The 25375-nt window shown below is 38.9% G+C and overlaps 1 protein-coding gene across 2 annotated transcripts in view; it reads left to right on the forward strand.

Annotated features, from left to right (window-relative positions):
* Tek (TEK receptor tyrosine kinase) overlaps window positions 1–24729 on the forward strand; it is a 138927-nt gene extending 114198 nt beyond the window's left edge. The window contains exons 13-23 of one of the 2 annotated variants that reach the window (XM_010627018.3): window positions 2629–2928; window positions 4730–4884; window positions 6385–6595; window positions 8736–8846; window positions 10822–11012; window positions 11428–11541; window positions 19085–19155; window positions 20084–20124; window positions 21232–21328; window positions 23364–23463; window positions 24265–24729. In XM_010627018.3, the coding sequence (XP_010625320.1) occupies window positions 2629–2928; window positions 4730–4884; window positions 6385–6595; window positions 8736–8846; window positions 10822–11012; window positions 11428–11541; window positions 19085–19155; window positions 20084–20124; window positions 21232–21328; window positions 23364–23463; window positions 24265–24339 (1466 nt within the window). In that variant the 3' untranslated portion in view covers window positions 24340–24729. The remainder of the gene's footprint in view (window positions 1–2628; window positions 2929–4729; window positions 4885–6384; window positions 6596–8735; window positions 8847–10821; window positions 11013–11427; window positions 11542–19084; window positions 19156–20083; window positions 20125–21231; window positions 21329–23363; window positions 23464–24264) is intronic. The other variant, XM_010627019.3, reaches the window with a different exon arrangement.
* The last annotated feature ends 646 nt before the right edge of the window (window positions 24730–25375 follow it).

The raw sequence follows: 25375 nt of genomic DNA on the forward strand, positions 1-25375 counted from the left end.
TTTATTTACATCAAGTGGAATCAACAATCCATGCTTATACTTTTTAAAGGCTAAGCAGGGCAGAAATCTAGACTAAAAAGATATTTGCTCTACTCTAACAATGAGCCCAACAACTTCTTTCATGAACTACTTGTTAAGTCTCAATCACAGAACAAGAAAACCCGTCCATACAACAGTTGCTCAAAACTGGACATTTCTTAAGCAAAAGGGGGTAGAGCAAAATGAGTAGTTACTGTCTCCCCAAATACTCCCAGGGGATCCAGTCTACATTTTTAAGACTATGACTATATAAACGTCCTGCTATTTCAACCTGTATTTGTCATACATGGATATTCTAATTTCTGTGTATGTGCGTGATGCTATGTCAGGCCAGAGAACTTGCTATAATGCCACTGACATCACCCAGTCTTAAACTGGAGCCTTAGTTTCTTCACACACACAAGAAGTTTATTTTAACATGCTGTACACAAGCTGCAGTGTAACAGGATGGCAATGTGATAAGACAGGGCTAATGCTCTTCTCAGCCCAAAATAAAATTTCAGAATTTCACATGATTTTCCCTGAAAATCCATTTTGTTCTAGTAATAAAATATATTTAATAAGATATAATTAGAAGCTTGTAAGCTCAGGTATAATTTGCATGAAAACACACCTATCAGCAGGGTTCATTAATGTCTCACTGGCTAAAAACATGAACTTTTACTTAAGCTTTTTCCTTCCCCTTTTAGATTTGCTGCGAAATTAGAGAGAATTTAAAGGAAGTTACATACATTTCTCCAATGTTTGATGAAAATTGAGAAAAACTACACACTAAATATGCAGTTTTTCTCTGTCACTAAAGCTGAATATAATTTTGAGGCACATTCATATAAATATTAAATGTGTTCAAAGTAATCTGGAAATGGTAGTATTTCTATTACTTTTGTAATCTTGTAAGAACAAGTTATTTCATATTTTTATAAAAATATATAAAAATCTTGGTGCTGGATGCAAAAAAAGTAGAGATATACTTTTGATTAATAATTGTGATTTGGAGTACTTTACCACTTGGTGGACATAAAGAATAACAATCAGATTTGAAAGGCTCAAAATCCAATATCTAACTCTTATAAATTGCTGTGGTTACCCAAGGAGTATGATATGGGAACATCAACAGTGAAAAGAGCAGATTTAGAATGAAGATGAATTTTTGGGAATGTAGAATAGAAATATAACAAGATATTTCTTAGAGGTTTTGATTTGCATAAAAGCAGTACACTATATGTAGAAAGACAATGGTATGAGGTGTTAAACAGCCTGAGTCTACTACTGGCTCAGAGATTGTCTCTCAAATTTGGATAATAAGCATATCTGTACTTCTTATATACCTGCTTGTGTGGTTATGAGAGTCTGCCTGTGTTATTATAAGATTTTCTTATAATGGTTCTACCCCGAGCCACATCCTGAGCTCCTCAAGAGTATGCATTTGGGAGTGACTTTATAAACAACCTACCTTCCCTTCTAACCTTTCCTATTAGGAAAAGAATTTCAGGGTGATTGCAGGTATGATTCTGTGCATGTTATCTTCATGCCTAGGAACTTCAAAACATCTCTCTCTCTCATCCTTCCCATGCCCTTGAATGATGGAATCTCATTTTTTTCCAAATCATCGTTGCACTTTGTCTATTAAATTCTTAACATATTTCCTTATGAGTATATACTGACTTGTGTATTGCTCCATAAATGCATTTAAGGCAAAGACAGGCATAACACAGTAGCTAGTCTGTGGCTATAGGGCCAGACTGCCAGGGTTGAACCCTGTTTCTTTTGCTTAGTAGTGGTATGACCTTGGCTGAGTCAATTAATCCTACTGTGCCTCAGTACTTACAGTATAAGGATGAAGAAATGGGTTCATATATGGAAGGTCCTAGAATGGTGCCTTACATAATGTAAGCACTATGTAAATGTCAGCTCTTGTAATCATCCATCCCTTCCAGTGTCAAGAACTGTACACAGGTTTGTAGAGTAACAGAACTTCTGGGGCCTTCATTTAGTACGAGGACACCAATGGGGCGATACATATATATGTTGCCATTTTCCTGTCTGTACCTTTCTTTGAAGTCTCAGAAAGTCCCATAGCCACTACCAGTGAACTAGAATCATCATCCAAGAAACCATCTATTTGCCATTCCTGGCATATAATTATCTGTTACTTTCTTGTTGCTAGGATGGGATACTTGACACTCACAAGTTAAAGGAGGAAAGGTTTGTTTTAGGTCACAGTTTGGGGAGGTTTCATTCCATAGTCGACCACCTCCAAGGCGGGCCTCATGGCAGAGGAGAAAGAGCTCAAGGCAGGGGAGACAGGAAGCGGCAGCCATCAACAAAGGAGCAATGTACGCCTTTCTAGGTCACACCCAAAGCGACCCACCTGCTCTCACCAGGCTTCACCTCCCAACAGCGCACCCACCTATATAGCTGTCAGTAGCCTAACCCAGTGTCACGAACCCATGATTAGTCATTCCCCCAGATGTCCAAAGGTGGGACATCTAGACCTCAGCCACAGCAAGGATATGATACGAACGCTTTCTTAGGAACATAATAATTGGAGAACATATGTCTTAAGTGAAGTCTTTTTTAAATTTATAGTTCTCCCTCCTCAACCAGAAAACATCAAGATCTCCAACATCACAGACTCCTCGGCTGTGATCTCTTGGACAATAGTGGATGGCTATTCTATTTCTTCCATTATCATCCGTTACAAGGTTCAGGGCAAGCAAGAAGACCAGCACATTGATGTGAAAATCAAGAATGCTACCATCACTCAGTATCAGCTCAAGGGCCTAGAGCCTGAAACAGCCTACCACGTGGATATTTTTGCTGAGAACAACATAGGGTCAAGCAACCCAACCTTTTCTCATGAGCTGCTGACCCTTCCAGAGCCTCAAGGTTAGTAAAGTAGGCAGGTATTTATGTAAGATTACTTTTGGACAGCGTCAGAAAAGCCCCACTATTGTAAAGTATTTACTCCATATGTGTAGCATGCGACATAATTCATTGGTCCTGATAGGTTTTACCATCTCTATAGAAGTCCTAAAAATCAAAATATCCCTGAATAATACACTTGTTGATTCATTTTCTATTATTAAACCTTAGAATGAATTAGCCTAATCATACACTACACCCAGTGATCTAAGAAACCTTTGTGAAATATGAATTTTGATTCTATAGGGAAAGAAGAATAGGAACCTGCTTATGGAGGAAGCAAGCTGACATGAAGTCTTTAGTGGGAGGCTCCGAGAACTGTATTCTATCCTTTATCAAAATGAACTCTTCTTTTGGCTCAGATGACACTATGCTGCTCTGAGTGCTATTCCACTTTTCTGATCCAGGTTATTAGGTCCCTATGTCTGCCTCTAACCCCACTGCAGAGGGTAGGCTCTTTGAGATAGAGATCCTCCCAGAGGGCCAAACACACTATGCCCAAAGTTTGTGCCTGATAAAACTGTTGAATGTAATTCGGTGAATTGGGGCACAATATAGGTGGGCTTCAAAATGAGGGTCAACTTTAAGACTGTGAAAATGATGCCCCCATCCTTCTGTGATGTGTGCAAAGGAATGTAGATAGAGCGACATTAATGGAAAGGCACGTTTTGGAAATATATGATTTGGACTAGAGTCTACTTTTACAGGAAATCTTATAGCACTCAGAGCTTCTTGGTTTTCTTGGAGATAACCTAGGGCTTAAGAAATACAATAAAAGATATGTCATCCCTTCTGATTCTGAGACATTATTGAAATGTCTGAGGAATGATGTGTCAGCCAATTATGTATAGAGCAGCATGGTTTTCAGATCCTACTTATTAAGTGCTTCATTTTTGTAATTACTGTTTTTTGGTAAAGTATATACTTATAACTAAATCCAAGCAATATATAAACTACAAAGAGGAAAAATTTTAAAATAAGGCACAATAAAACAAAAACCTCTTGTCATTCTAGATATGTGTGCATGCATAATACACAGAGATAGAAAGATAAGTACAGAATACTTTTTGGAAGTGAAATATTATCTATGTGTTGTTATTAATCAAAATATATTCAGTTTAATAACATTTGAATTTATGGTATAATCCTTCTAATTCTTTTCCTTAATCTTTAATAGTTTATTTTGACCTGAAACCTAAATTTAATGATTTTTCCTTTATTTCTCATCCTTCCTTCCCTTGTACATCAAGTTTTCTACATTGGCTCTTTAAAACAAAGAAAAACAGAGAAAACAAAATATCTTACAGAGGCTAAGCTCTTAGAATAATGGGGGCATTTTTAGGGGCACTGAGATAGTTTAGTCTCTCAGAATTGTTATTTTCAGTATTAATTCAATAATGTTCATCTATTTGGAACCCTACTTGGAATTAATAGTTAAACAAATGACAGCTATAATTAGATAGCACATTTAAAAGTGCATCTGGGGCTGGGGATTTAGCTCAGTGGTTCTGGCGCCTGCCTTAGAAGTGCAAGGGGCCCGAGTTTGATCCCTAGTACAAAAAAAAAAAAAAAAAAAAAAAAAAAACCTGCCAGTCAGACTCATTTCACTGAGTTTCAGAAAGAAATGTAGCCCAAGGTCACACAGTACTTAGGTATTAGGGCTAAGGCTGCTGTTACATTCCCATTGCATTGCGTCTTCTCTCACAGGTGGCCTGTCTGTCTGCCCACACTAACCCAGCTGCTTTCCCTCTCTTCCCCTGTACAGTCCCAGCGAATCTTGGAAGTGGGAAGATGCTGCTGATAGCCATACTTGGCTCTGCTGGAATGACCTGCTTAACGGTGCTGTTTGCTTTTCTGATCATGTTGCAACTGAAGAGGGCAAGCGTCCAAAGGAGAATGGCCCAAGCCTTCCAAAACGTGGTAGTGCCTCATCTTCTTGCTAGCGAATAAGTTCAAGTTCACATATAGGCAGAACCTGCACTTTAAAGGTGTAGACTAGAAATTTACTTGCAAAGCAAATAATTCCCATAGGAAAGTCTCATTTTCTTTTGACTTCCACCATCAAATGGGAGATAAGTAGAGTGGCTATATAATTTCTTATCCAAAGAAGAACAATTTTGAGAGTGATCTTAATAATTATGCAAAAAATCAGGCCCGAAACAGGATTGCCCTCTCCTGTTTCCTAAAATGAGATGCATGGTTGTCTTAGTGACAAGTCACCCGAGGAAGCACTCTTGCTATAGGACAAATTGAACACTTTCAGTAAGGGCATCAGGGTGACCAAACCTCAATGTGATAATGGCTTTCCTATTCTTAGTTCTCATTTCCTATTTCTCATAGCTCCCTCATTCCCATCACCCTTCATATATATATATATATATATATATGAAAATTATACCTACATATATCTCGCTTCCATTCCTGTGACTCCTTCAGTCTGCAATTAGATTTGGTGGCATGTGGCATTGCCTCATTCTCCTAGGAATTTTGACCAGTATCAAAGATCTATAAGATCATACCTTATTTAAGAGTTTTGAGTTCTTTTGGTTTACTAAAGCTTGGACATTTCTCTGGTCTATGGTTTCAAGCTTTGTAAACTTACTTTGGACCTGACTCTCTCAATACTGTATACAAAATGCTGACAGCATTGACAAGCTTCAAGTGAGGTCCACCTTTGTGTGTCTGAGTGTCCAAGGCTCCCTCTCTTGCAGGACAAAGGGAACTTCACTGTCCAACTCCATGCCAGAGCTGGCTCACCTGGGGCTGTCTTTGGAGAGGAAGGGGCGACGAGGGGGTTGGGAGTCCTGGAGCTTGTCATGATACTAGTGCTTCATCAAGGTGCTGTCATGAGGCATTTGAATTCAGGAGAACGAGAGACATTTTACAGGGTTTTGCTATGTCAGTCACCTCAGAACCAGAGTCGGCTTAGGAAACTCTGTGCTTTAGGATGAGAAGGAGTTTGAGTGAGTACCAACAAAAGGCCAGCAGCAAGATGATGCCTGCCAGGAAGGCTCTTACTAAGACACATCCAGGAACTCCTTCCTATATGAGCTCTGCATTATTTCTCAAATCAATCACTAGCACCGGCTTGTTTTGATAGTGAAAATCAAGTGTAACTAAATTGGGAGTGGCAAGCATGTGGCACACATGCTGTCACTATTCTCACCTTTACTCAGCTTTGGTGCACTGATAATTGATGCTGTCTACACCTAGGCCTAGGTTTATGCCCACACAGTTCTGTACGCTGCAGGGTCATCAATACGGACATGTGAGATGAAAACCATGCCCATTTCCATTCTGGAATTACATATCCTACTTCGTTTTTTTTTTTGCCGGGTGCGAGTACAAACAAGAAAGTATTGTCACCTTAGAATGACAACAAACTCTCACACAAAAATGATGAAAAAATTGTTTTTCCAGAGGGAAGAACCAGCTGTGCAGTTCAACTCAGGAACTCTGGCCTTGAACAGGAAGGCCAAAAACAACCCAGATCCCACAATTTATCCCGTACTTGACTGGAATGACATCAAATTTCAAGATGTGATTGGGGAAGGCAACTTTGGCCAAGTTCTCAAGGCTCGCATCAAGAAGGATGGGTTACGGATGGATGCTGCCATCAAGAGAATGAAAGGTCAGTGCTTAGACAGAGAGCCAGCATTTTCCTAGGGTGGGGAGAAAACGACTTCCTGTTCAAATCATCCCTCTACAGACTTATGTTCTTTAAACCAAAAGTTGGCCTGGTGTCAGCTGAAGCTGCTGTGTGTAGCTGAACCTGACTCTTCTTTTGAGATCAAGCCTGACAGCATCAGGATGGAGATACAAAGGCGGAGCCATGCAAGCGCCAATTTCTTGATGCTTTGGGATTTAGAAATATTGACTTTTTATCGTATGCTGCTAACTTTTAGGGAGCATCTAATGTGGTGGTTTTCAAAATTCAGCATGCATCCGAATCACCTGGAAGCCTTTTTTAAAAACAGAGTCCCACTCTACAGCATTTGGAGGATGGGAAAATCTGGGATGGGGCCAGAAAATCTTTATCTCTTTTTAATTCCCAAGCGATGTTGATCCCCTGTGTTTGGAGACTACACTTTTTGAATTATATTCTTCATAGATTATCTGCATCAGAATTCCTGGAGACATTGTTAGAAATACAGCCACTTGGCCTTCTCTCAGTTCCACTGTACTCAAATTTCTGGGTGGCACACAAGAATTTGCTCTAGACAGGTCTTGTCAATAGTTCTATTTGCCCAAGTTTGAAAACCAACCCGATGTCACAAAAACGACACCCTTTCCACCTGTGTTCACCTCAGGACTGCTCAGTACCTACCCATGGTATAAGATTGGATAATAAACATCTAAGAAAGGAGAAAGATGACTTTATTGGTAGTATTACTGTCTTCCCTTCTGCGTGAAACAGTAATTTCTTCATGACTTGACTGTGAAGCTGCCTGTAGATTTCACAGTAAATGTGCCTGAAAAGCATTGCATTTGAATAGAGAATGTGGTTAACTCCTGTTGCTATGTGGCTCCATCTCAAGGGCTCTCTGAGGTCACTGATGGATTTTCCTTCTTTTCTACTACAGCCTAAGAGGAGAATTAGTCTAGATCTTTGTAAATCATCTGTGTTTTTTGCATTGTTAGAAATAACACATCAGGAAATAAAACATTATCTGTGCTTAGAGTTAGTCATATGTTTCCTAAAATAATACAAACAAAAGCCTTGCTGAGAAGTCACAAATCCCTTTTCTGTTCTGCTGCATTTATCACAGGGAGTTTTGGGGAAGCACTGAAAATAGTAAGAGGAGTCAGGGTGTAGAATCTTATGAAGTCAGTTTTTACTGAGATCTGACAGGAGCCTGATTTTCTACCTCTCCATGTGATGAGGTAAAATAGCTTAACCAGGCACAATGATATATCCAAGGGCAGTTACTTAAATAAGGGCACAATCTCATTATAAAGCACTTCATTTTTAAAAATGTTCCTAAGGCATGTGCTTGAATAGAACACTTAACTTGGATTTTCCTATCAGTAAGATTTACAGTGCCATCCGTCCACTTGAGATGTCACCACAATTTCCAAGCATGTTCAAGCATACACATTGCTACAAACAACCTGCTCCCATCCTTTGTTCCCCCAAAATGTTATTTTTCCAAAACCAATAATGGCACACTGTCCTCCATGCAAGTCAATGCATGTGTTGATCAATAGCCTGCTGCCTGGTGGTTCTCCCTCTGGTCCAGTTCCAGTGGGGAGACAAGGCAAAAGAAAAGTGAAGCGAAGCGAAGAGAAGAGAAAGAAAAGAAAGACACAACTCAGTTTCCTGATTTCAAAACAACTTCTATAAAATGTTCTGGATGGAAGGTTTAGCTGCTAAAGATTGGGGCAGCTCTTCCTCTACCAAGTCATTTCACTATGTATTTGAGAATTGAACTAGAAAGCTTTACAGTAGTGGTTCTCATCTGTGTGGGATTTTCCCCCCTGGAGAACATCTGGCAGCATCTGGCTCCATTTTTGGTTGGGCTTTTCGTATCTAGTGGACAGAGGTTAGGGATGCAAATAAATGTCCTACAATCCTAGGATAACACTAAATAACAAGGAATTATCTGTTCAAAGTCAGTAATGCTGAGTCTGAGAAGCTCTGCTTTAGAGCAAACTCTGGTTGGAATAGTTTTCCAGACTTGTGGTGACTGAGTGCACCTGGGGAGCAAGAGGGGATGCTGCTTCTGAAAAGCATAATGAAGAGGGATCATAACCCTTGATTTCCTTCCCAGAATATGCCTCCAAAGATGATCACAGGGATTTTGCGGGGGAACTGGAAGTTCTCTGTAAACTTGGAAATCATCCAAACATCATCAATCTCTTGGGAGCCTGTGAACACCGAGGTAAGATGTTCTGTTCTTGTTTTTCCTGCCAGATTTCTTTTTCAAACAGGCACAATTCCATACTGAAACTAGGAGAGATCATCTTAAGAATATCGCCTAATTTTTTATTTGTAGAATGTCTGTCTAGTCCCGTTTATGGGTTGTGATAAGGTTTGATGACTTTGGGAGGCATGTGTCAATGCTGGATCATTTGGCCTCTATGTGGGTTATCTCTGTTGCTACCCAGACCATACAAGTTGCTAGCAGTCCCTACTGTCGCTAACCTGGAGGTTTTCTCAACTAGAATTGCCGGTATTAGGGAGTAGGGAGCCCTCACCACCAGAAAGCATGGAGTGCTTCTTGTCACTTTTCATTGTTCTCAGAAGCCAAGGAATTGGTATTCTGAATGTTAATGAAATGAAAGCCAACTGTGTATTGTAATGCCAAAGCATTGATGATGTTTTAGATTAAATAATAAAATAGTATGCTTATGCATGAGGGTTCTTTGCTTTTATTCATGTACAATTAGATTAGAGCTTTACAGCTACTCTGTTACACATACTTTTGAACTTATATTATGAATTCAAATGTTTATTGATTACCTGCTATTGTAATTTGTGCAATGAGCATGAATGAGTAGGTAGCAGTAAAAGTGTTGTGGGAGTTTACCTCTGAAATTAAGGTTTATAGTTCTGATTCTGTGCTTAAACTTAATTTCTCATGGAAAAGTTTGCTGTCATAAAAAGCTCCTGTGGTAATTTATAAATTTGACAATCTGTTGTTGACTTTATAGCAAAACAACAATGGAAAAGAGACTACTTCCATTTCCTCAATTTAATAAACTAAAAATATGGGTGCCTTAAACAATATATCATCTGTGATCCAATAAGGGTATAATTCTGAAAGCAGATTATGTCCTTTAGATTAAATAATGGTAATAATAACATTTATTTTTGAGCAGTTTCCTGAAAATAGCAAACTACTGTGGGATGGAGTAAATGGAGGTTTTGGAAGTTAAGAAACAAAATCCACCAATAGAAAAATATGTATCCAACAATGTTGTTCTATCACCATCTTAGCACATAATTAGCTCTTCAAATTTATAATTCAGTAAAATATGAAAGGGCACACTCAGGCCAGAATTTTGGCCTATGTTTCCTTTTAATTCAACAGAATTCAATACTAGAAGTTTTTTTTTTGGCCAGAATTTCAATTTTTAAAAGTATATTTGAAGTTTCAAATTCATTAAAAGATTTTAAATGATGGCTCATCAAAAATTTCCCCTTTAAAAAAAGAGTAAAATCACTTTACTTTTCAGGGACTATAAATATTCATGTTTTTAAAATTGTTACAACAGAAAACAGCATGGAATAAAAAACACAACAATAGACCATTTTTCGTAGAAACTTATTTTTTCCTAAAAGATTGGGTTTTCTGGCTTTTTTAGGCAAAAATGCAATTTCTGAAACTATACTCTGCTGGCCAGTGGCTACTTGGCTATATGGTGAGTAGAGGGCAGAGGAGAGTTTTCTGTTTTTGGTCCTTCTACTATGGGTATATAATCATCATTTTTAAAATTATCTCAAGAAGAGCTAGAGACAGACTGGAGTAGTGTGCCTGGCTCTTATTAGGTTTTTGATGAACATGGAATAAAAATTTTAAGGAAATATGAAGATGTCTTAGAAGTGGAAGAGAATTCTTAGTTCATTCTACTACTATTACCTAGTGGGTAAAAGCATTTCAGGAAGGCCTTGTCAGTGCACATTTGATAGGAACAGAGAAGGAAGTGGGACAGGGAGAAGCTATAAATTCCAGCCTCACCCGTGGAGTTTTGTAAGAAGGTATCACTTACTCCCTGCCTGCCGCCAGAATTATCAGGTTGGTACACTAGATATATTCCTCTGAGATAAAATGGAGTTTGTAAGCAATCCCCAAGGATCACAGCACATCTCAAAGTAGTTGCAGGTAAGCTGATGTGCTTGTCTTTTCCCTACAGGCTACTTGTACTTGGCCATCGAGTACGCCCCCCACGGAAACCTCCTGGACTTCCTGCGAAAGAGCCGTGTGCTGGAGACTGACCCTGCATTTGCCATTGCCAACAGCACTGCTTCTACATTGTCTTCCCAGCAGCTGCTTCAGTTTGCTGCAGATGTGGCCCGGGGCATGGACTACTTGAGCCAAAAACAGGTTTGTTCTGAGGACCTTGGATGTCTTTCATCTAGAGCCCTCTAGCATCAGGGCTTTCATAGGTTTGCACATTCTTTCCATCAACCTCTCTTCTTTAACCTTTTCTATAATCTCCCTAGTTTTATTTGTTACTATTCTATCCATTTATACAGTACTTAAAAAGCCCAATGGCATGGCTTTTTTTGGATTTTTCCCCTCTCTGAAATATTTTCCCTGCGATGGGGTGGTTTCTTTAGGCAGAATCCACTGTCAAGGTTTTGGAAAGGTACTTTGAAGCATGTGGATTCTGGTGACCTTTTAAAATCCTGTTTCATACTATTGTTTCTTCTCCATTTCTTGTTCTGAGGGTTTTGTGCTAGCAAAATGAAGTGAAAACACAGATAATATGCTGAAAATAATTTTTTTTAAAATTCAGTTTATCCACAGGGACTTGGCTGCCAGAAACATTTTAGTTGGTGAGAACTATCTAGCCAAAATAGCAGATTTTGGATTGTCCCGAGGTCAAGAAGTATATGTAAAAAAGACAATGGTGAGTTGTGACTACTGACACTGTTAAAGTACTTGGCAAGGGACCCTCCCTCTCCTGGTAATATTTATCATAGAATGTCATTGTTCTATGGTGACCAAGGCATCTCACTGTATCCTAGTAGACACTGTCCAGTAAACATTCTTTCATATTTTGGGTTCTAACATATTACAGCCTCCATATTACTGGAAAAGGAGGCTCTATACATGTGGCCATTAACTCAATGGTTAATATCTGGTCTATGTATGTCTCACTCAGAAACTTCTGAGGTGGTCTCACAATCCCCTTGCGTGAACAGCAAACATAGCAGAAAAAAAAAAAAAAGGCAGGGGTAAGGGGGAAAAAATGAGAACCAAGACCTGTCATGTAGAGGTACAAGATCCCAATGATGAATGTAACTGTACTCTATACCTAAAATGTACCAATAAACTCAATGAGAAAAAAAAACTTTAAATACCCCCAAATCAAGGAAATACATTAGTGATTTTCTAAATCACAAAGAGGTTATATAGAGAAATGCCTAACTTCTAAAGGCCCATATAGGATTTCCTCTTCATTAAAAGTTCACTTCAAGCTCATATCAAATCCACTTATTTCCCCCTGAGACCCAAGTTTCCCCAACAGTAATAGTTTATCTTCAAGTACAAGACTGGGGGAGAACCTAACCACAGTCTTAGAAGGAGAGAGAAACTGGACTTTGGTTTTGTACCAATTCTGGAAATGTCATTCCCTTACATTTTGTGTTGTGTTGTCACCACCCTGTATCTTCACTGAGCACAGGCCTTTTGGAGTGACAAGTTCTGTGGTCTTTACCTGTCTTTGGCAGGTCTTTTCCAGTAGGAAGTCTCTCCCTTTTCTGGCTCTAATAAATGGCTCTTGGGCTCAACTTTCCTGGGAGTGTCCCAGTTTTCATGAGATACAGAAGTTCTCTTTGCTTTTATGGGAACCATATCTCCTCTTAGCAAAGCTCAGGGTCCTGCATTTATCCATAAATCCAGGTTTCTTTTCTTTGCAATATATTATAGTTACTGACAAAATAAAATTGAAACAATCCTCGAGAACTTCTTCAAAAAGAAAGCACCCATAATTCATGCTTTGCCATTTTTTCTCTTTTGTCTTCCTGCTTTTCACAGCATGCCTATTTTTTACATAGTTATAAGTTCAGTGAACTTAGTGATTTTTTATTTTTCCACCTTTTTATGAAAGTTGAAAGTAGGGCCCTTTTAACCCTCCATGTGGCCCTGGATTCTTATCAACGTGAGCATTTTCAGAAGCTAGAGGTACATCCCTGAGGACTGGCTTACAGGAAATGCTTTCTTCCCTAGGCTTTTCAGACTTTTACCTACTCAATGCAGATGCTCCTTTTTAAAAAGGAAAGACCTGTCACTCACCCACCTAGTCTAGCTCTCCTGACCCCTCACATTTCCTTCCCACAGCCTCTTTCTTTGGGTGTTTTTGATATTTCAGATAAGGAAGTAGAGGTTGGGCAATGGCCAGCTCAGTGACTTGTATGCTTTATTTCGATGATTTTCTAAGATTCCTAAGGCCAACATGTGTTTGTCTGGCATTTCATGGAGAGCGGGAGCTTAGGAGGAAGGCTGAGAAGGGCTGTACACTGCTCATGCCTCAACTATCTCAGGGTCATGTATTCAGTGGTAGCATGGGACTGAGGAGGAACAAGATCCCTGCAAGAAAGGTGCTGTGCAGCAGGTACCACACAAGGACAGAGTGACTATGTTTGCTGGGCCAATCAGTTCATGTTTGTGATGCACAATAATTCATTGTGGGGAGTTATGTACATGTATGTGATACATCTGAATTCGTTTATGTCCCCTTTCCCTATACCTCTTCTCTGTGCCCTCCATCTCTTCATCCCTTTCCCATTTGGAAAAGATCTACCTGTTTCCCATTATCTATCTTTTATTTTGCTGTTTGATTTATTTTGGGGTTTTCATGTAATAGAAACAATGCAAAATTTAAGCTGATGTGTCTGATTTATTTCACTTAACATTGTGGTTTCAAGGAGCATCACTTTTCCTACAAAGAACTCATATTTTATCCTTTTATGGCAGAGTAGTACTCCATTGTGCTTAAATACTGTATTTTCTTTTTCCGTTCATCTGTCAATGGACATATAGGCCACTTTCAAGATTAAGCTATTATGAATTGTGCTGCTGTAATTATGGGTATCACTGTAATATGATGTCTTTAACTCTTTCAGGATGATACTGTAGAGGAATAGCTGGGTTGAATGGAATTTCTATTTTAGGAATTTCTTTGAAGAATTGAGATTTAAAAATTGAGAATTTTCATAGTGGTTGCCCTAATTTATATTCCTACCAATAATATAAAGAGTTTCCTTTGCCCTGTAGCCTTGCCAGTGTTTGTTATTATTTGATTTCTTGATGATAGCTATTCTTTCTGGAGTAAGATGGAATTTCTACACTGCTGTTGAATTTCAGTGTTTATCAATGTGGCCAGAGATACTGAACTTTTTTCATGTATTTATTAGCTATGTATACTTCTGAGAAGTTTCATTTCAATCACCCATTTCTGATTGACACTTTTATTATTTGGGAGGGTCTAATTTTTTGAGGTTTTAATATATTCTACGTATTAGTTTTCTGCCCAAGATGTAGATGGCAAAACTTATTTAGCACTTTGTAGGTTGTCTCTTCACACTGTTGGTTGTTTCCTTTGCTGTGCAGAAGCTTTCTAAGGATATCTTTCCATTTTATGATTCTTAATGCTATTTCTTGTGCAATTGAGGTTCTGTTTAGAGGGTTCTTGCCTACGCCTATGACTTCAAGAGTTTTACCTATTTTATCTTCCAGCAGGTTAGGTGTTTTTGTTTTAATACTTAAATCTTTGATACGTTTTGATTTTAGATAAGTACATAGTAAAAGATATGGGGCTAGATGCAATCTTCTGCATGCAGATAGCCAGTTTTCCCAGCCCCATTCATGAAAGAGGCTGTCTCTCCTCCAGTGTATGTTTCTTGGATCCTTTGTCAAAGATCAGATGTCTTCGTGCATCTGGAATCATTTCTGCTTCTGCTATTTTGTTGTGTTGATCCACATTTCTGTTTTTGTGCCAGTACCGTGCTCTTTTCATCACTGTAGTTTTGTTTGCATAACTTGAAAGCTGGTATTTTGATACCTCCTGCTTTGTTCTTATTGCCCAGGATTGCTTTTGTTATTCTGGATTTCTTCTGTTTCCCTATGAATTTTAGGATTGTGTTCTCTAGTTCAATGAGGAATTTTATTGGTATTTGAACTGGGATTGTTTTAAATCTGACTTGTTCTGCTTGTCCAGAATTGGGGATGTCTTTCCATTTTCTGATGTCCTCTTTGATCTCCTTTTTCAGAATCCTGCAGTTTTTTTTGTTGTTGTTGTTGTTGTTGTTGTTGTTGTTGTAGAGGTGTTTTACTTCCTTGGTAGGTTAATTCCTAAGTATTTCATTTTTCTTGATGCTATTGTGAATAGTATTATTTTTCTATGTTCTTCTTTAGTGGGTTACTTGTTGGTGTAGTGCATGGTGGCAAACATAGATTTGTTTGTTGTTATGTTTTTTTTTAAGACTAAAGATATTAATGTAGAGTTGGTTTTTCTAAACTAAAACCTCAGTAGTCATTTTTAACTGCAGTGTTTGTACTTTGTGATAAAGAGGGTGGCAGTTTGGCACTCTGTCTCTAAAAGATTTGCCATCGCTGATTCAGGGGAATGCTAGAGATTTTAGTGTGTTCATTTTACACCTGCCAGACTGCTGAATTTGATTATTCTAGGACTCTTTTCATAGAAATTTTGGATCATCTATGTAAAGAATCATGTCATCACTAATGATACTTTGACTTCTTCCTTTCTTATACATATTCCTTTTTATATTTTTCTTTTGCTTGATTATTCAGGCTACTGTTTTAAGTCCTATAGTGAACCAATAAATTGAAGTGGTGATAGGGGCATCCGTGTCTTCCTAATTTTAGAGGCAAAACTTTTGGCCTTTCCCCATTTAATATGACATTGGCAGCAAGTTTGTCACAGATTGAGATCAGGTCTTTTATACTTATTTCCTTCAGTATTTTTAATCATTAATAGATGTTAGATTTTGTCAAAAGCTTTTTCTGCATCTATTGATATAATCATAAGATTTCTGTCCATTTATATGGTATACTTTTTAGTTTATGTATGTTGAACCATTTTCTTCATTTCTGGCATGAATTCCACTTGGTCAAGTAAATTTATTTAATGATTTGTTGCATTCTGTTTGCCAGTATCTTGAGGAGTTTTTTTACTTCTATTTTATTAAAGAAATTGATCGATAATTTTCTTTTGTAGTTGGATCCTTCTTTGGTTTTGGACTAAGGATAACGCTAGTTTCCAGGAATGAGTTTGGAAGCATTCCTTTCCTTTCAATTTATTTAAAGATTTTGATGAATATTGGCATTGTTATCTTCCATGATGGTCTTGTAGAATTCAGAGGTAAATACATCAGGTCTTGGGATTTTCTTAGTTGGTAGGTTTCTTTTCTTTATTACTGTTTCAATTTCATTGCCTGGGTTTTTATGTCTTCTTAGCTCAGTTTGGGTTCATCTGTTCATTTCTTCAAGATTCTTCAATTTGTTAGAGTATAATTTTTAATAGTAGTTACAATGATCTTCTGAATTTTGGCAGTATCCATTTTGATTTTACCTGTTTTATTTCTAGTTGTATGGATGTGGGTCTTTCCTTCTTTTGGTAAATTTGACTAAGAGTTTGTCTATTTTATTTATTCTTTTAAAAAATCAGCATTTTTATTTTTGTGTTTATTGTAGTCTCCATTTCTTTGATTTCCGCACTGATCTTTATGATTTCCTACCTTGTGATAATTTTGGGTTTAGATTTTTTTTTTTTTAGATAAGGTCTCCCAGGGCAGTTCAGACTGTCATTGAACTTGCTATGTAGCCCAGGCTGGCCCCATTCTCGAAATGATGCTCCTGCTACAGCCTCCCAAATGCTAGGCAGGCATGTGCCAGTGCACCCAGCTAGACTATTCTTGTTTTCTAGTAGCTTGAGGCATATCATTAGTTTATTTGTGCTCATTCTGCTTTCCTAATATGAGCACTCACAGCAATAAATTTCCCTCCTAAGACTGCTTTCATTATGTGCCATAGCTTTTGTTATGTTGTACTGGCATTGTTTGATTCTAAGAATTATTTAATTTCTTCCTTTCTTTCTTCTGTGACCCACTCAATATTCAGGAACGTGTTACTTAATGTCTACATGTTTGTAAAGCTTCTGTTGCAATTGATTTCACTATTGGAAATGTTACTGAACTCCTGTACTAATTGATTTGGAGTTTTACTGTCATTAATATTTCCATCACTTTATTACTGATCAATTCATTATTACAGTGTTTCTTGTATGAATCTTGTATGAATCCTACTTGGCCCTGATTTTTTTGTTTGTTTGTTTTTATTTTGTACTGGGGATCAAACTCAGGATCTTATGCTTGTGAGGCAGGTGTAGTGCCACTGGGGTAAATCCCCAGCTCATGTATAATTTTTTGGATGATTTGCTGCATTCTATTTGCCAGTATCTTGAGGATTTTTATGCAGGTTTATGCTAGGTTTTAGAGTAATTTAAGTTAGACACAATCTCCACCTTAAAGGAGTTCACTGACACATACATGGCAATTCTAACAGTTGATAAATTATGGGTGAGAAATGCACAGGTTCCCTGGGAGCACAGAGAAAGCAACATGTACCAAGCCACAGGGCAGTTGTGAAGACCTCCTCGAAGAGGTCAACACCTGAGTTTCATATTAAATGTTGTATAGATATTGGATATAAAATGAATTGGATTAGCTGGAGGGTGCAATATATACACAAGTCTAGGAGAACATGAAACCTTTAGATATTAAGTAAGCCCATACAACTCGGTTATAATGCAGGAAGGAAAGAGAATTACTATTCAGGGTTGTAGGAGGAACTAAGGGATAAGGTCTTGAGGGTCTTTGAATTCTATCTAGTAATTTTGAGACTCAGCTAAGGATTTGGGACAGAGATATTAAAGACCTTTAAAGGAAAGAACTATGATTTACGATGTATAGTGACCATTCTAACTGTGGTAAACACACCACTAGAGAGCAAGATCAGTTAGTCATGGAGAGCAGCAGAGAGGTGGTTGTCACAGGGCAGGGACAGTGGTGGCCTGAACGAGTGTGACAGTTATAAGGACAAAGGGAAGTAAGCAGATCTAAAACAAGTCAAATAAGGAAACATGAACATGGCACTTGGTAAGTAGGAGGCATGAGGTCAGAGGCCAGCAGTCTGGGGTAAGATGAATGAGTAGAAATGGAAACAGTTAATGTGGACTACAGATCCTCAGCTGTGAAGGGAAAGAGAAAGCCAGACGAGAGACAGAGTAGACTCAGAGTGAAGGGAGTTGTGCATGTTTTAGAGAGCATTGCATATGTAGATGTAAGAAAGGATACTTGTATACTTGAGCTTAGAGCAATTACTTGAATAGGGATTACCATTGAAATTTATGCTGTAGAATATTGTCATTCTCCAAAGAATTGGAAGAGGATTTCACATGTAGAAAGAAAGCATCCTGGGTCCTGGGGCAGGGGTGGTCTCACTGATGGATGGTCTGGAAGAAGTCAGCATGGAGGGCTGACAAAGTGTTCCTGACCTTGCCCCATCTACAGGCTAGATGTTGCCAGTGCTGCTGTTTGGATAAACCTCTAGGATGGAGGTGTCAACCACTCAGTGACAATCTATATAATTCCAGGGGTGGTAGATAGGAAGGAAGCTGAACATCATACAGAATATGAGGAAAATAGGAATAAAATTCTAAAGACAAGCTTCACAATGTCCAGCTTACACCTCACCTTGCCGAGCCTGAGTTCAGTAAGGGAAGAACTGAGGTCAAAGTCAATTGCTCAAAGGGCAAATGTGCATCTTCTCTTATTTCTAAGCCAGTGTAAACTGCAGTGACTCTAAGTTATTTAAATCTCTATTGATTTACAAGCCTACTGTTCCCTGTGGCCTGAGATGCTCTTTCTTCTCCAACCCATCTGATGATGATTACACATCAGTTTAGACATCTCCTCTGAAAAATCTTCCCCGTCATGTGAGGGCACAGTCCCCATTACTCTTTCCCACATTATGATTAAATTCTGAGTTTCTATGCCTATATTCTTTCTAACCTCCAGATAGCCACAAGGTAAGTAAATAACCTAATGACTATCAAATATATACATATACACTACACAAATGTGTACATCCACTTATATAAATTCATGTAAAATTACAGTAGGGAGGTATAATTGTCCATGAGGAAGTAGGTAAGATGCAATTTGCATGTCTTTGAGTCTGAAAACATCCCCTTGCAGCTAGGACATTTACAAAGCAATGATTCCTGAGTGTATCATGCCTTATGTCTGTGGAGTACCAAACAGGGTTCCCTGTGGGCCTTACATGAGCCACAGCTCTAGGCACACACACAGAGGCGTTTGACTGTCCTGACCCTGCTTGAATGAGACATCTCACTTTGTTTTCACCAGGGAAGGCTCCCAGTGCGTTGGATGGCAATTGAGTCCCTAAATTACAGCGTGTACACAACCAACAGTGACGTGTAAGTAAGCTCCTTATTGCTAAGGGATGTTTTTTCTCCAGAAAAATATGTTTGACAGAGGTTTTAAAGAGAAGCAAGCATATCCTGTTCCACTGTGGCGGAAATAAGTTCATAGATTAATTGAAAACACAGAGCAGACAGTGTCAAATCACTGTTGGCAGGTCTTGGGTTTCCTTCGTTCGTCCTTCACCTTGTGGCTTCTTGACTCCTAGAGGAGGAAAGGGTACCTGGGTTTTCCCTGACTCTACTCTCCAGACCAAGCTTGGAGGAAGTAGCCCAGGAAAGCTGAGAGCAGTCACAGGTGGTGGAGACAAGAGTAAGGCCAGACAGTGGTGCCATGTTTGCTGTAGCTGCAGAGATGTTTCAAGCTGGCAGTGGCAAGAAGGGTTGGGAATGGTTCTAGGCTATCTTGCTGCATACTTCATTTTCAGGAGGAAAAGTTCAGGCTAAGAAGGTTGTGGTGACTTGGTTATGAGATTTTGCTTATGTCTGGGGATGGGAGGAGATAGCACTTACTGTGCAAGGTGCCTTGTGCATGTCCTATTGGTGTAACTTACAGGTAGAGACTGTATCCACTTTCCTAAGAATACACAGCAAGGTGTTCAGTAGTTCATTCCAAGCCACACAGATAGTATTAATGATGGAGATGTGATTAAAGTTAGATCTATCTGGCTTAGAATTTATGTGTTTCTCCTCGTTCTACCCTTGCATTCTGTCCTTCAAGTGAGGTAAGGACTTTGGTGAAATAAGCCCCATTTTTCTCCAACATCACTCCATCATCAGGAGAGGAACCAGGCTGTGTTGCGGGGCCCGTTTCCAGAAAGCAGATGTTTAACATTTCCTTTTCTGAGAGAGATTCAGTTGCCTGGCTCTTGGCGAAGGAAAGCATCTTTGGTGATTCATGGATTTGCACCTGTTCCTCCCATAGGTGGTCATATGGTGTGCTGCTGTGGGAGATTGTCAGTTTAGGTAAGTATCTCTGCTTTCCTCCCAGGTGAGACTCTGGGCAAAAGGAGTGGACCCTGCAGCACTCTCTCCTAATGTAATTCCACAGGGCACCACTTGTGCGTAGTCTACCAAGTGTGATTTACAAACAAACTTACAGGTTTCCACATATGAGTGTCTTTGTTCTCACGTTTCTCTTCCTGTGTTTTTTTTTTTTTTGGTACTGGGGATTGAACTCAGGTCCTTGTGCTTGCAAGGCAGACAGCAGAACCACTGAGCTAAATCCCTGGCCCCCTCACGCTTCTCTTTTTGAAAGCTGTATATTTAATGGCATATTTAACACTAATGACCTTGTGGACATAAATTTCATTATAGGTTGTTTCTGCTAATGGAAAAATTCATAGAGATTTATCAAGTTTACTTTTACAACTTTAGATAGAATATTACATATCTATTAAAGGTCACATTTTTTATGGTGGTGGTGGTACTGGGGATTGAACCCAGGGCCTTGGCCTGAGCTACATCACCAGCCCTCATTTTTAATTTTTTTTTTAACTTTAAGGCAAGGTCTTGCTAAGTAGCCTGGGTAGGACTAGAACATGTTATCTCCTGTCTCAGTCTTCCAAAGTGCTGGGATTATAGGTATGCATCACCATGCCAGGAAAATGTCACATTTTTTGAAGGCCATTTAATAGCATGTGGAGATATTGTGTTTTTTTTCACTTCATTTAGCTTTTATATTTCAAGATTTTTACTATAAATATATATATTGCTCCTATAAGTGCACAAGCTGTTATTAATAAAATAGGACTTATACAACTAGATTTTCAGCTACAAAAAAGAAAAATCTCATGGTATAACAGATGTGCTGTCTGTAGACAGATGAAGGGAAGAAAAATAAAGCTGTCAGTGATGAGGCCTCTGGTGGCTCTTTCCCCTGGAGAAACGATTGTGCTTTAGCCCAGTCTGCAGTGTAAGTCCAACTTGGGGTTTGTGAAGGGAGGCACACTCAGTGCCCTTCCTTCCTTGATGTGCTGTCTCACTCCTCACTGCTTAGTCCGGGAGTTTTCAGGCAGGAGGCACGGCCTTCCATGCCCACCGGACTGAGGTGCGCCCCTTCCTGTCTTCCAGGTGGCACCCCGTACTGTGGGATGACATGTGCAGAGCTCTACGAGAAGCTGCCCCAGGGCTACAGGCTGGAGAAGCCCTTGAACTGTGATGATGAGGTGTAAGTCAGGCCTCATCTGCAGGATCATTTTATCTCAACTTTCCTCTTGTGCGTTTTCTGGACAGGCTGATTCTAATGAAGAAGTAATCTAATATATAATACATACCCACACTGAGATCCTAGATAGCTGAACCAGATATTGGAGATGGCTGCTTTTATTAAGACCATAATGTAACTGACAAGGACTAGTAGCTTTCTAGACATAGCTACCTAGGAGGAATGTAATGTATGATTCTTTGCAAGGTTATAAGAAATGACAACAAATACAAAAAATACCTGAAATAAATTCATGAAATTGTTCATGAACAGATAAATGTATATAGCTTTGTGATTAATGTTGGGGAGAGAGATCTGAGAACTATTCCATTTAGGAAGATGGATTTGTGTTTATAGAATATTACTTCTACTGAAGTTATTTTCTAAGAGTAAGCATTATTCTGATGACTAATTTTTCTGATGCTACCCTTCCAGAATTCAACATAGTAGAAGCTGCCTCACTGCCATTATTTGAAGAGGGCAAGGCTCTAGGTTGAGTATATAACTTACTGTCCAGACTGTGCAACTTGTCAGTGAGAGAGGGTGCTATTATTGATATCACTGGGTCAAGAAACATGGCTGTGGGTCTCTTGGGCAAACCCGTATGTCCTTAGACCACAACTAGACAAAGTCCCCCGAGTTTCACCTTCTGAAAGTCATTCTCTTCTCAGAGATTTCCCCCTCTAAGATATAAGAGACTTTATCAAACACTCTGGCTATGGGCCTAGATCTCCTGTGAGCCAGTACAATGTCCATGAGATAGGAAAGAGGGGTTAAAGAGACAGAGACTTGGGAGAAGCTGGGTCTTTGGTCGACTCAAGCTTCTCTGGGCAGCAAAGAGAAAAAACATCAAGGAAATCCAGTGTTTATTCATTACACGTGTGGAAAGGAAGGGCGCTGGGCAGGCCTGGGGATACCTGCTGATAACAGTATTGCAAGCAAGCAGAGGAGCTAACATAACGTCACTGAAGAGAACACGTGATTAATTCAGAGGAGAAAAATTGAGTTTGAATCAAGTTGACCTTGACTAGAAGTGAACTCAGCTGAGCCCTGCTAATTCCAATACAGCATAGCCAAATTATAGAAGGCGGCTAATATTGGGCAGAAACATCTGCTACATTAAGGTACAAACTATTCTAGCATCTGTGACATCTAGGCTGATGGTTGATGGCCTTGTGTACACGTAAAGCTCCCCTGAGACATGTTCAGTGTATAGTTTTAAGCCCACTCATAGATATTCTGATTCTATAGATCTAAGGCAAGTCCCAGGTACCAGCATTGTAGTAACAGAAGTAGTATGATCACAATTAAGAAACACAGAGACCTATGTTTCCCAGCTATGCTCATGAATGATACAAGGAGAAAGGAGTTCTATGGTCAGTCAAGCTGAAAAAACTTCATGTTAAAACTGGTGTTGATTCAGGCTGCTCTAATAAAATACCATAAACTGGGTGGCTTAGAAACCCAAATGTATTTCTCACAGTTCTAAATGCCAGAAAATCTAAAATCAAGGCACTTGCTAGAAAATCTGTGCTTGGAATCACTAAGCCATTTCCTCAGTTTTAGAGTGTTGTTTAATATTGAGGTCATCGCTTATGGTTAAACAGGCCTTTTGTTTGTTTTTAATGACAGGACCGTCTAAGAGTACTGCTTCTAGTGGCATTTTACAAGAGACACTGTCATTTTGAGAGATGAAGTGTTCTGAGAAAAATGCTACACAAATACATAACTGTTCATTGTAGAATAGCTAAACCCAAGGTCCTGCAACAATGATATCCCTGCTCAGCCCTAGACTGGGAGGAGAAAGGGGACACGGATAGGAAAGTCAGAAGCCTATGGAAACACTTTAGGTGCTGCACTTCCATATTCTGCTGGCTAAGCTTCATGACCATGTGTTGATGGCTAATTTTCTTCTTCTGTTTTTTCTCTGTTCCCTTCTAAGACACACCCAGGACTGAAGGACAGTCAGGATTAACTCTATCCCTTTTTTTTTTCAAAGGTATGATCTAATGAGACAATGCTGGCGAGAGAAGCCTTATGAGAGGCCATCTTTTGCACAGATATTGGTGTCTTTAAGCAGGATGTTAGAAGAACGAAAGGTGAGCATACAGTTTGAAGCAGAGCTCTTAAACTGGAAATCCTGATTGTCCAGGGTGGTTAATGAAAAATTATTGATACAGTCCAGCCAGTTCTGCCTTAGATATTACATAAGTGATGCCCCTCTCAACTTTGAGGAAGTTACAATTTTTAGAAGAGATTTCTATGTAAGCTGTAGTCACGTGCACACTAGAACAACATATAGAATTAGCCTATTAAGAGCTAGAAAGGCTCTTAGTCATATAGTATGATCCTTAGATATTATAGATGAAGAAATAGACTTAGCAAGGCAAAAGTGACTTGCCAAAGCCACACAGTAAATTTACAACCGAGCCTGGACCACGGTCTCTGGGGCAGATGGGTCAAGAATTCTATAAACACTTCTAAAAGTTACTTAGCTATTCCAGTCTGGGGTCAACAGACAGGCCTAGATTCAAGAGATAAAGTTTTAACGTCATCAAATCCCAAGTGGGAAAGATCACACAATGAGATTTGAAGATGAGATATCAACAGAGAAAAGAGCCCTAGAGGCTCTCTGTTTTATAAGGGACAAATGACAGACTGTGAGAAAGAGAAGCTCAGAGACTAAGGACCGGGAAAGCATGAAGTCTTATAGCAGAAGCCAAAGCATGCCTTGCTAGAAAAAGTCATTGAAAACAATAGAAGGATTGAGGACAGAGGAGTGTTCCTAGGTACCTAATATTAAGTTGAAACAAGCTAAGAAAACCAAGGTGTTGCCATAACTACTTAGGGCGGAGGCAGAATCAAGGCAGCCTGTACCTAAACCACTCTCACTTTTCCAGACCTATGTGAACACCACGCTATATGAGAAGTTCACCTATGCAGGAATTGACTGCTCAGCCGAGGAAGCAGCCTAGGATAGAAAAGCTTCATCTGTGTTCCCTGTGTCTCCTTCACTGGCATGAGAGACCCTTCACCTGAAAGAGACAAGCAAACCTCTGCCAAGAGATGTGACATAGAAGTGTACATATACTGCTGTATGTCTGGGACCTTCAATACAAAACCCTATGTGGACCTGTAGTATGCTCAGACTCTCATAGGACTGTATATACTGTTTCGAGCAAGAATGTGCTGCAATCAGAATGCCTACTTGTGGTTTCATATGCAATAATATATTTTTCTAAAAATGAAAATTTCATAGAGAATGTGAATACATTTACTGCTGTAATACATAACTCGTTTTCCTAGATATTTTTGATACTTACCTTTATAATTGAATGCTATAAAGTGTTTTTTTCTGTGTAGAAGTAAAATATTGTTAATAAACATAACAGTTTCCCTGATAGTGCAGGTAAGAAAAAGTAAAGGAAATATATTGATTTGAACAAGATGGGTTAATAATTAATAGGATGAATAATCCAAATGGTGTGAAAGAGACTCTTCTATCTCTAAATTTTGTCCCTCACCTGTAGCAGCCAGTCAGTTTTTATTTGGTTATATGAAAACTTTGTCTTGTTTTTACATAGCCCACAAGTCAGTCCAGAATGGTAACATATAAAACAATTACTTAGAAGCCTAAGAGTCTTGAAGGAAATATAAATAAAGATAACAAGTAAATTGGTAGGATTTATATTTCATTTTTCTGATAATTTTGACTCGTGTATTTTAAGAAATAAAAAAATAGACAGGAGCAACACTTGGGAGACATGACATTTACCATATTAAAGTAACAGCGCCACATTATAAAGTTCTAATTTTGATCAGTTATGAGTTTACCATTTATGCTATAGGCTCTTGTTGCACTAAGATCATATAAATTGGTAGGATTTATATTTCATTTTTCTGATAATTTTGACTCGTGTATTTTAAGAAATAAAAAAATAGACAGGAGCAACACTTGGGAGACATGACATTTACCATATTAAAGTAACAGCGCCACATTATAAAGTTCTA

This window comes from Fukomys damarensis, unplaced genomic scaffold (genome assembly GCF_012274545.1).
Source record: "Fukomys damarensis isolate Sample0158 unplaced genomic scaffold, DMR_v1.0_HiC HiC_scaffold_36, whole genome shotgun sequence".
NCBI classification, from domain to species: domain Eukaryota; kingdom Metazoa; phylum Chordata; class Mammalia; order Rodentia; family Bathyergidae; genus Fukomys; species Fukomys damarensis.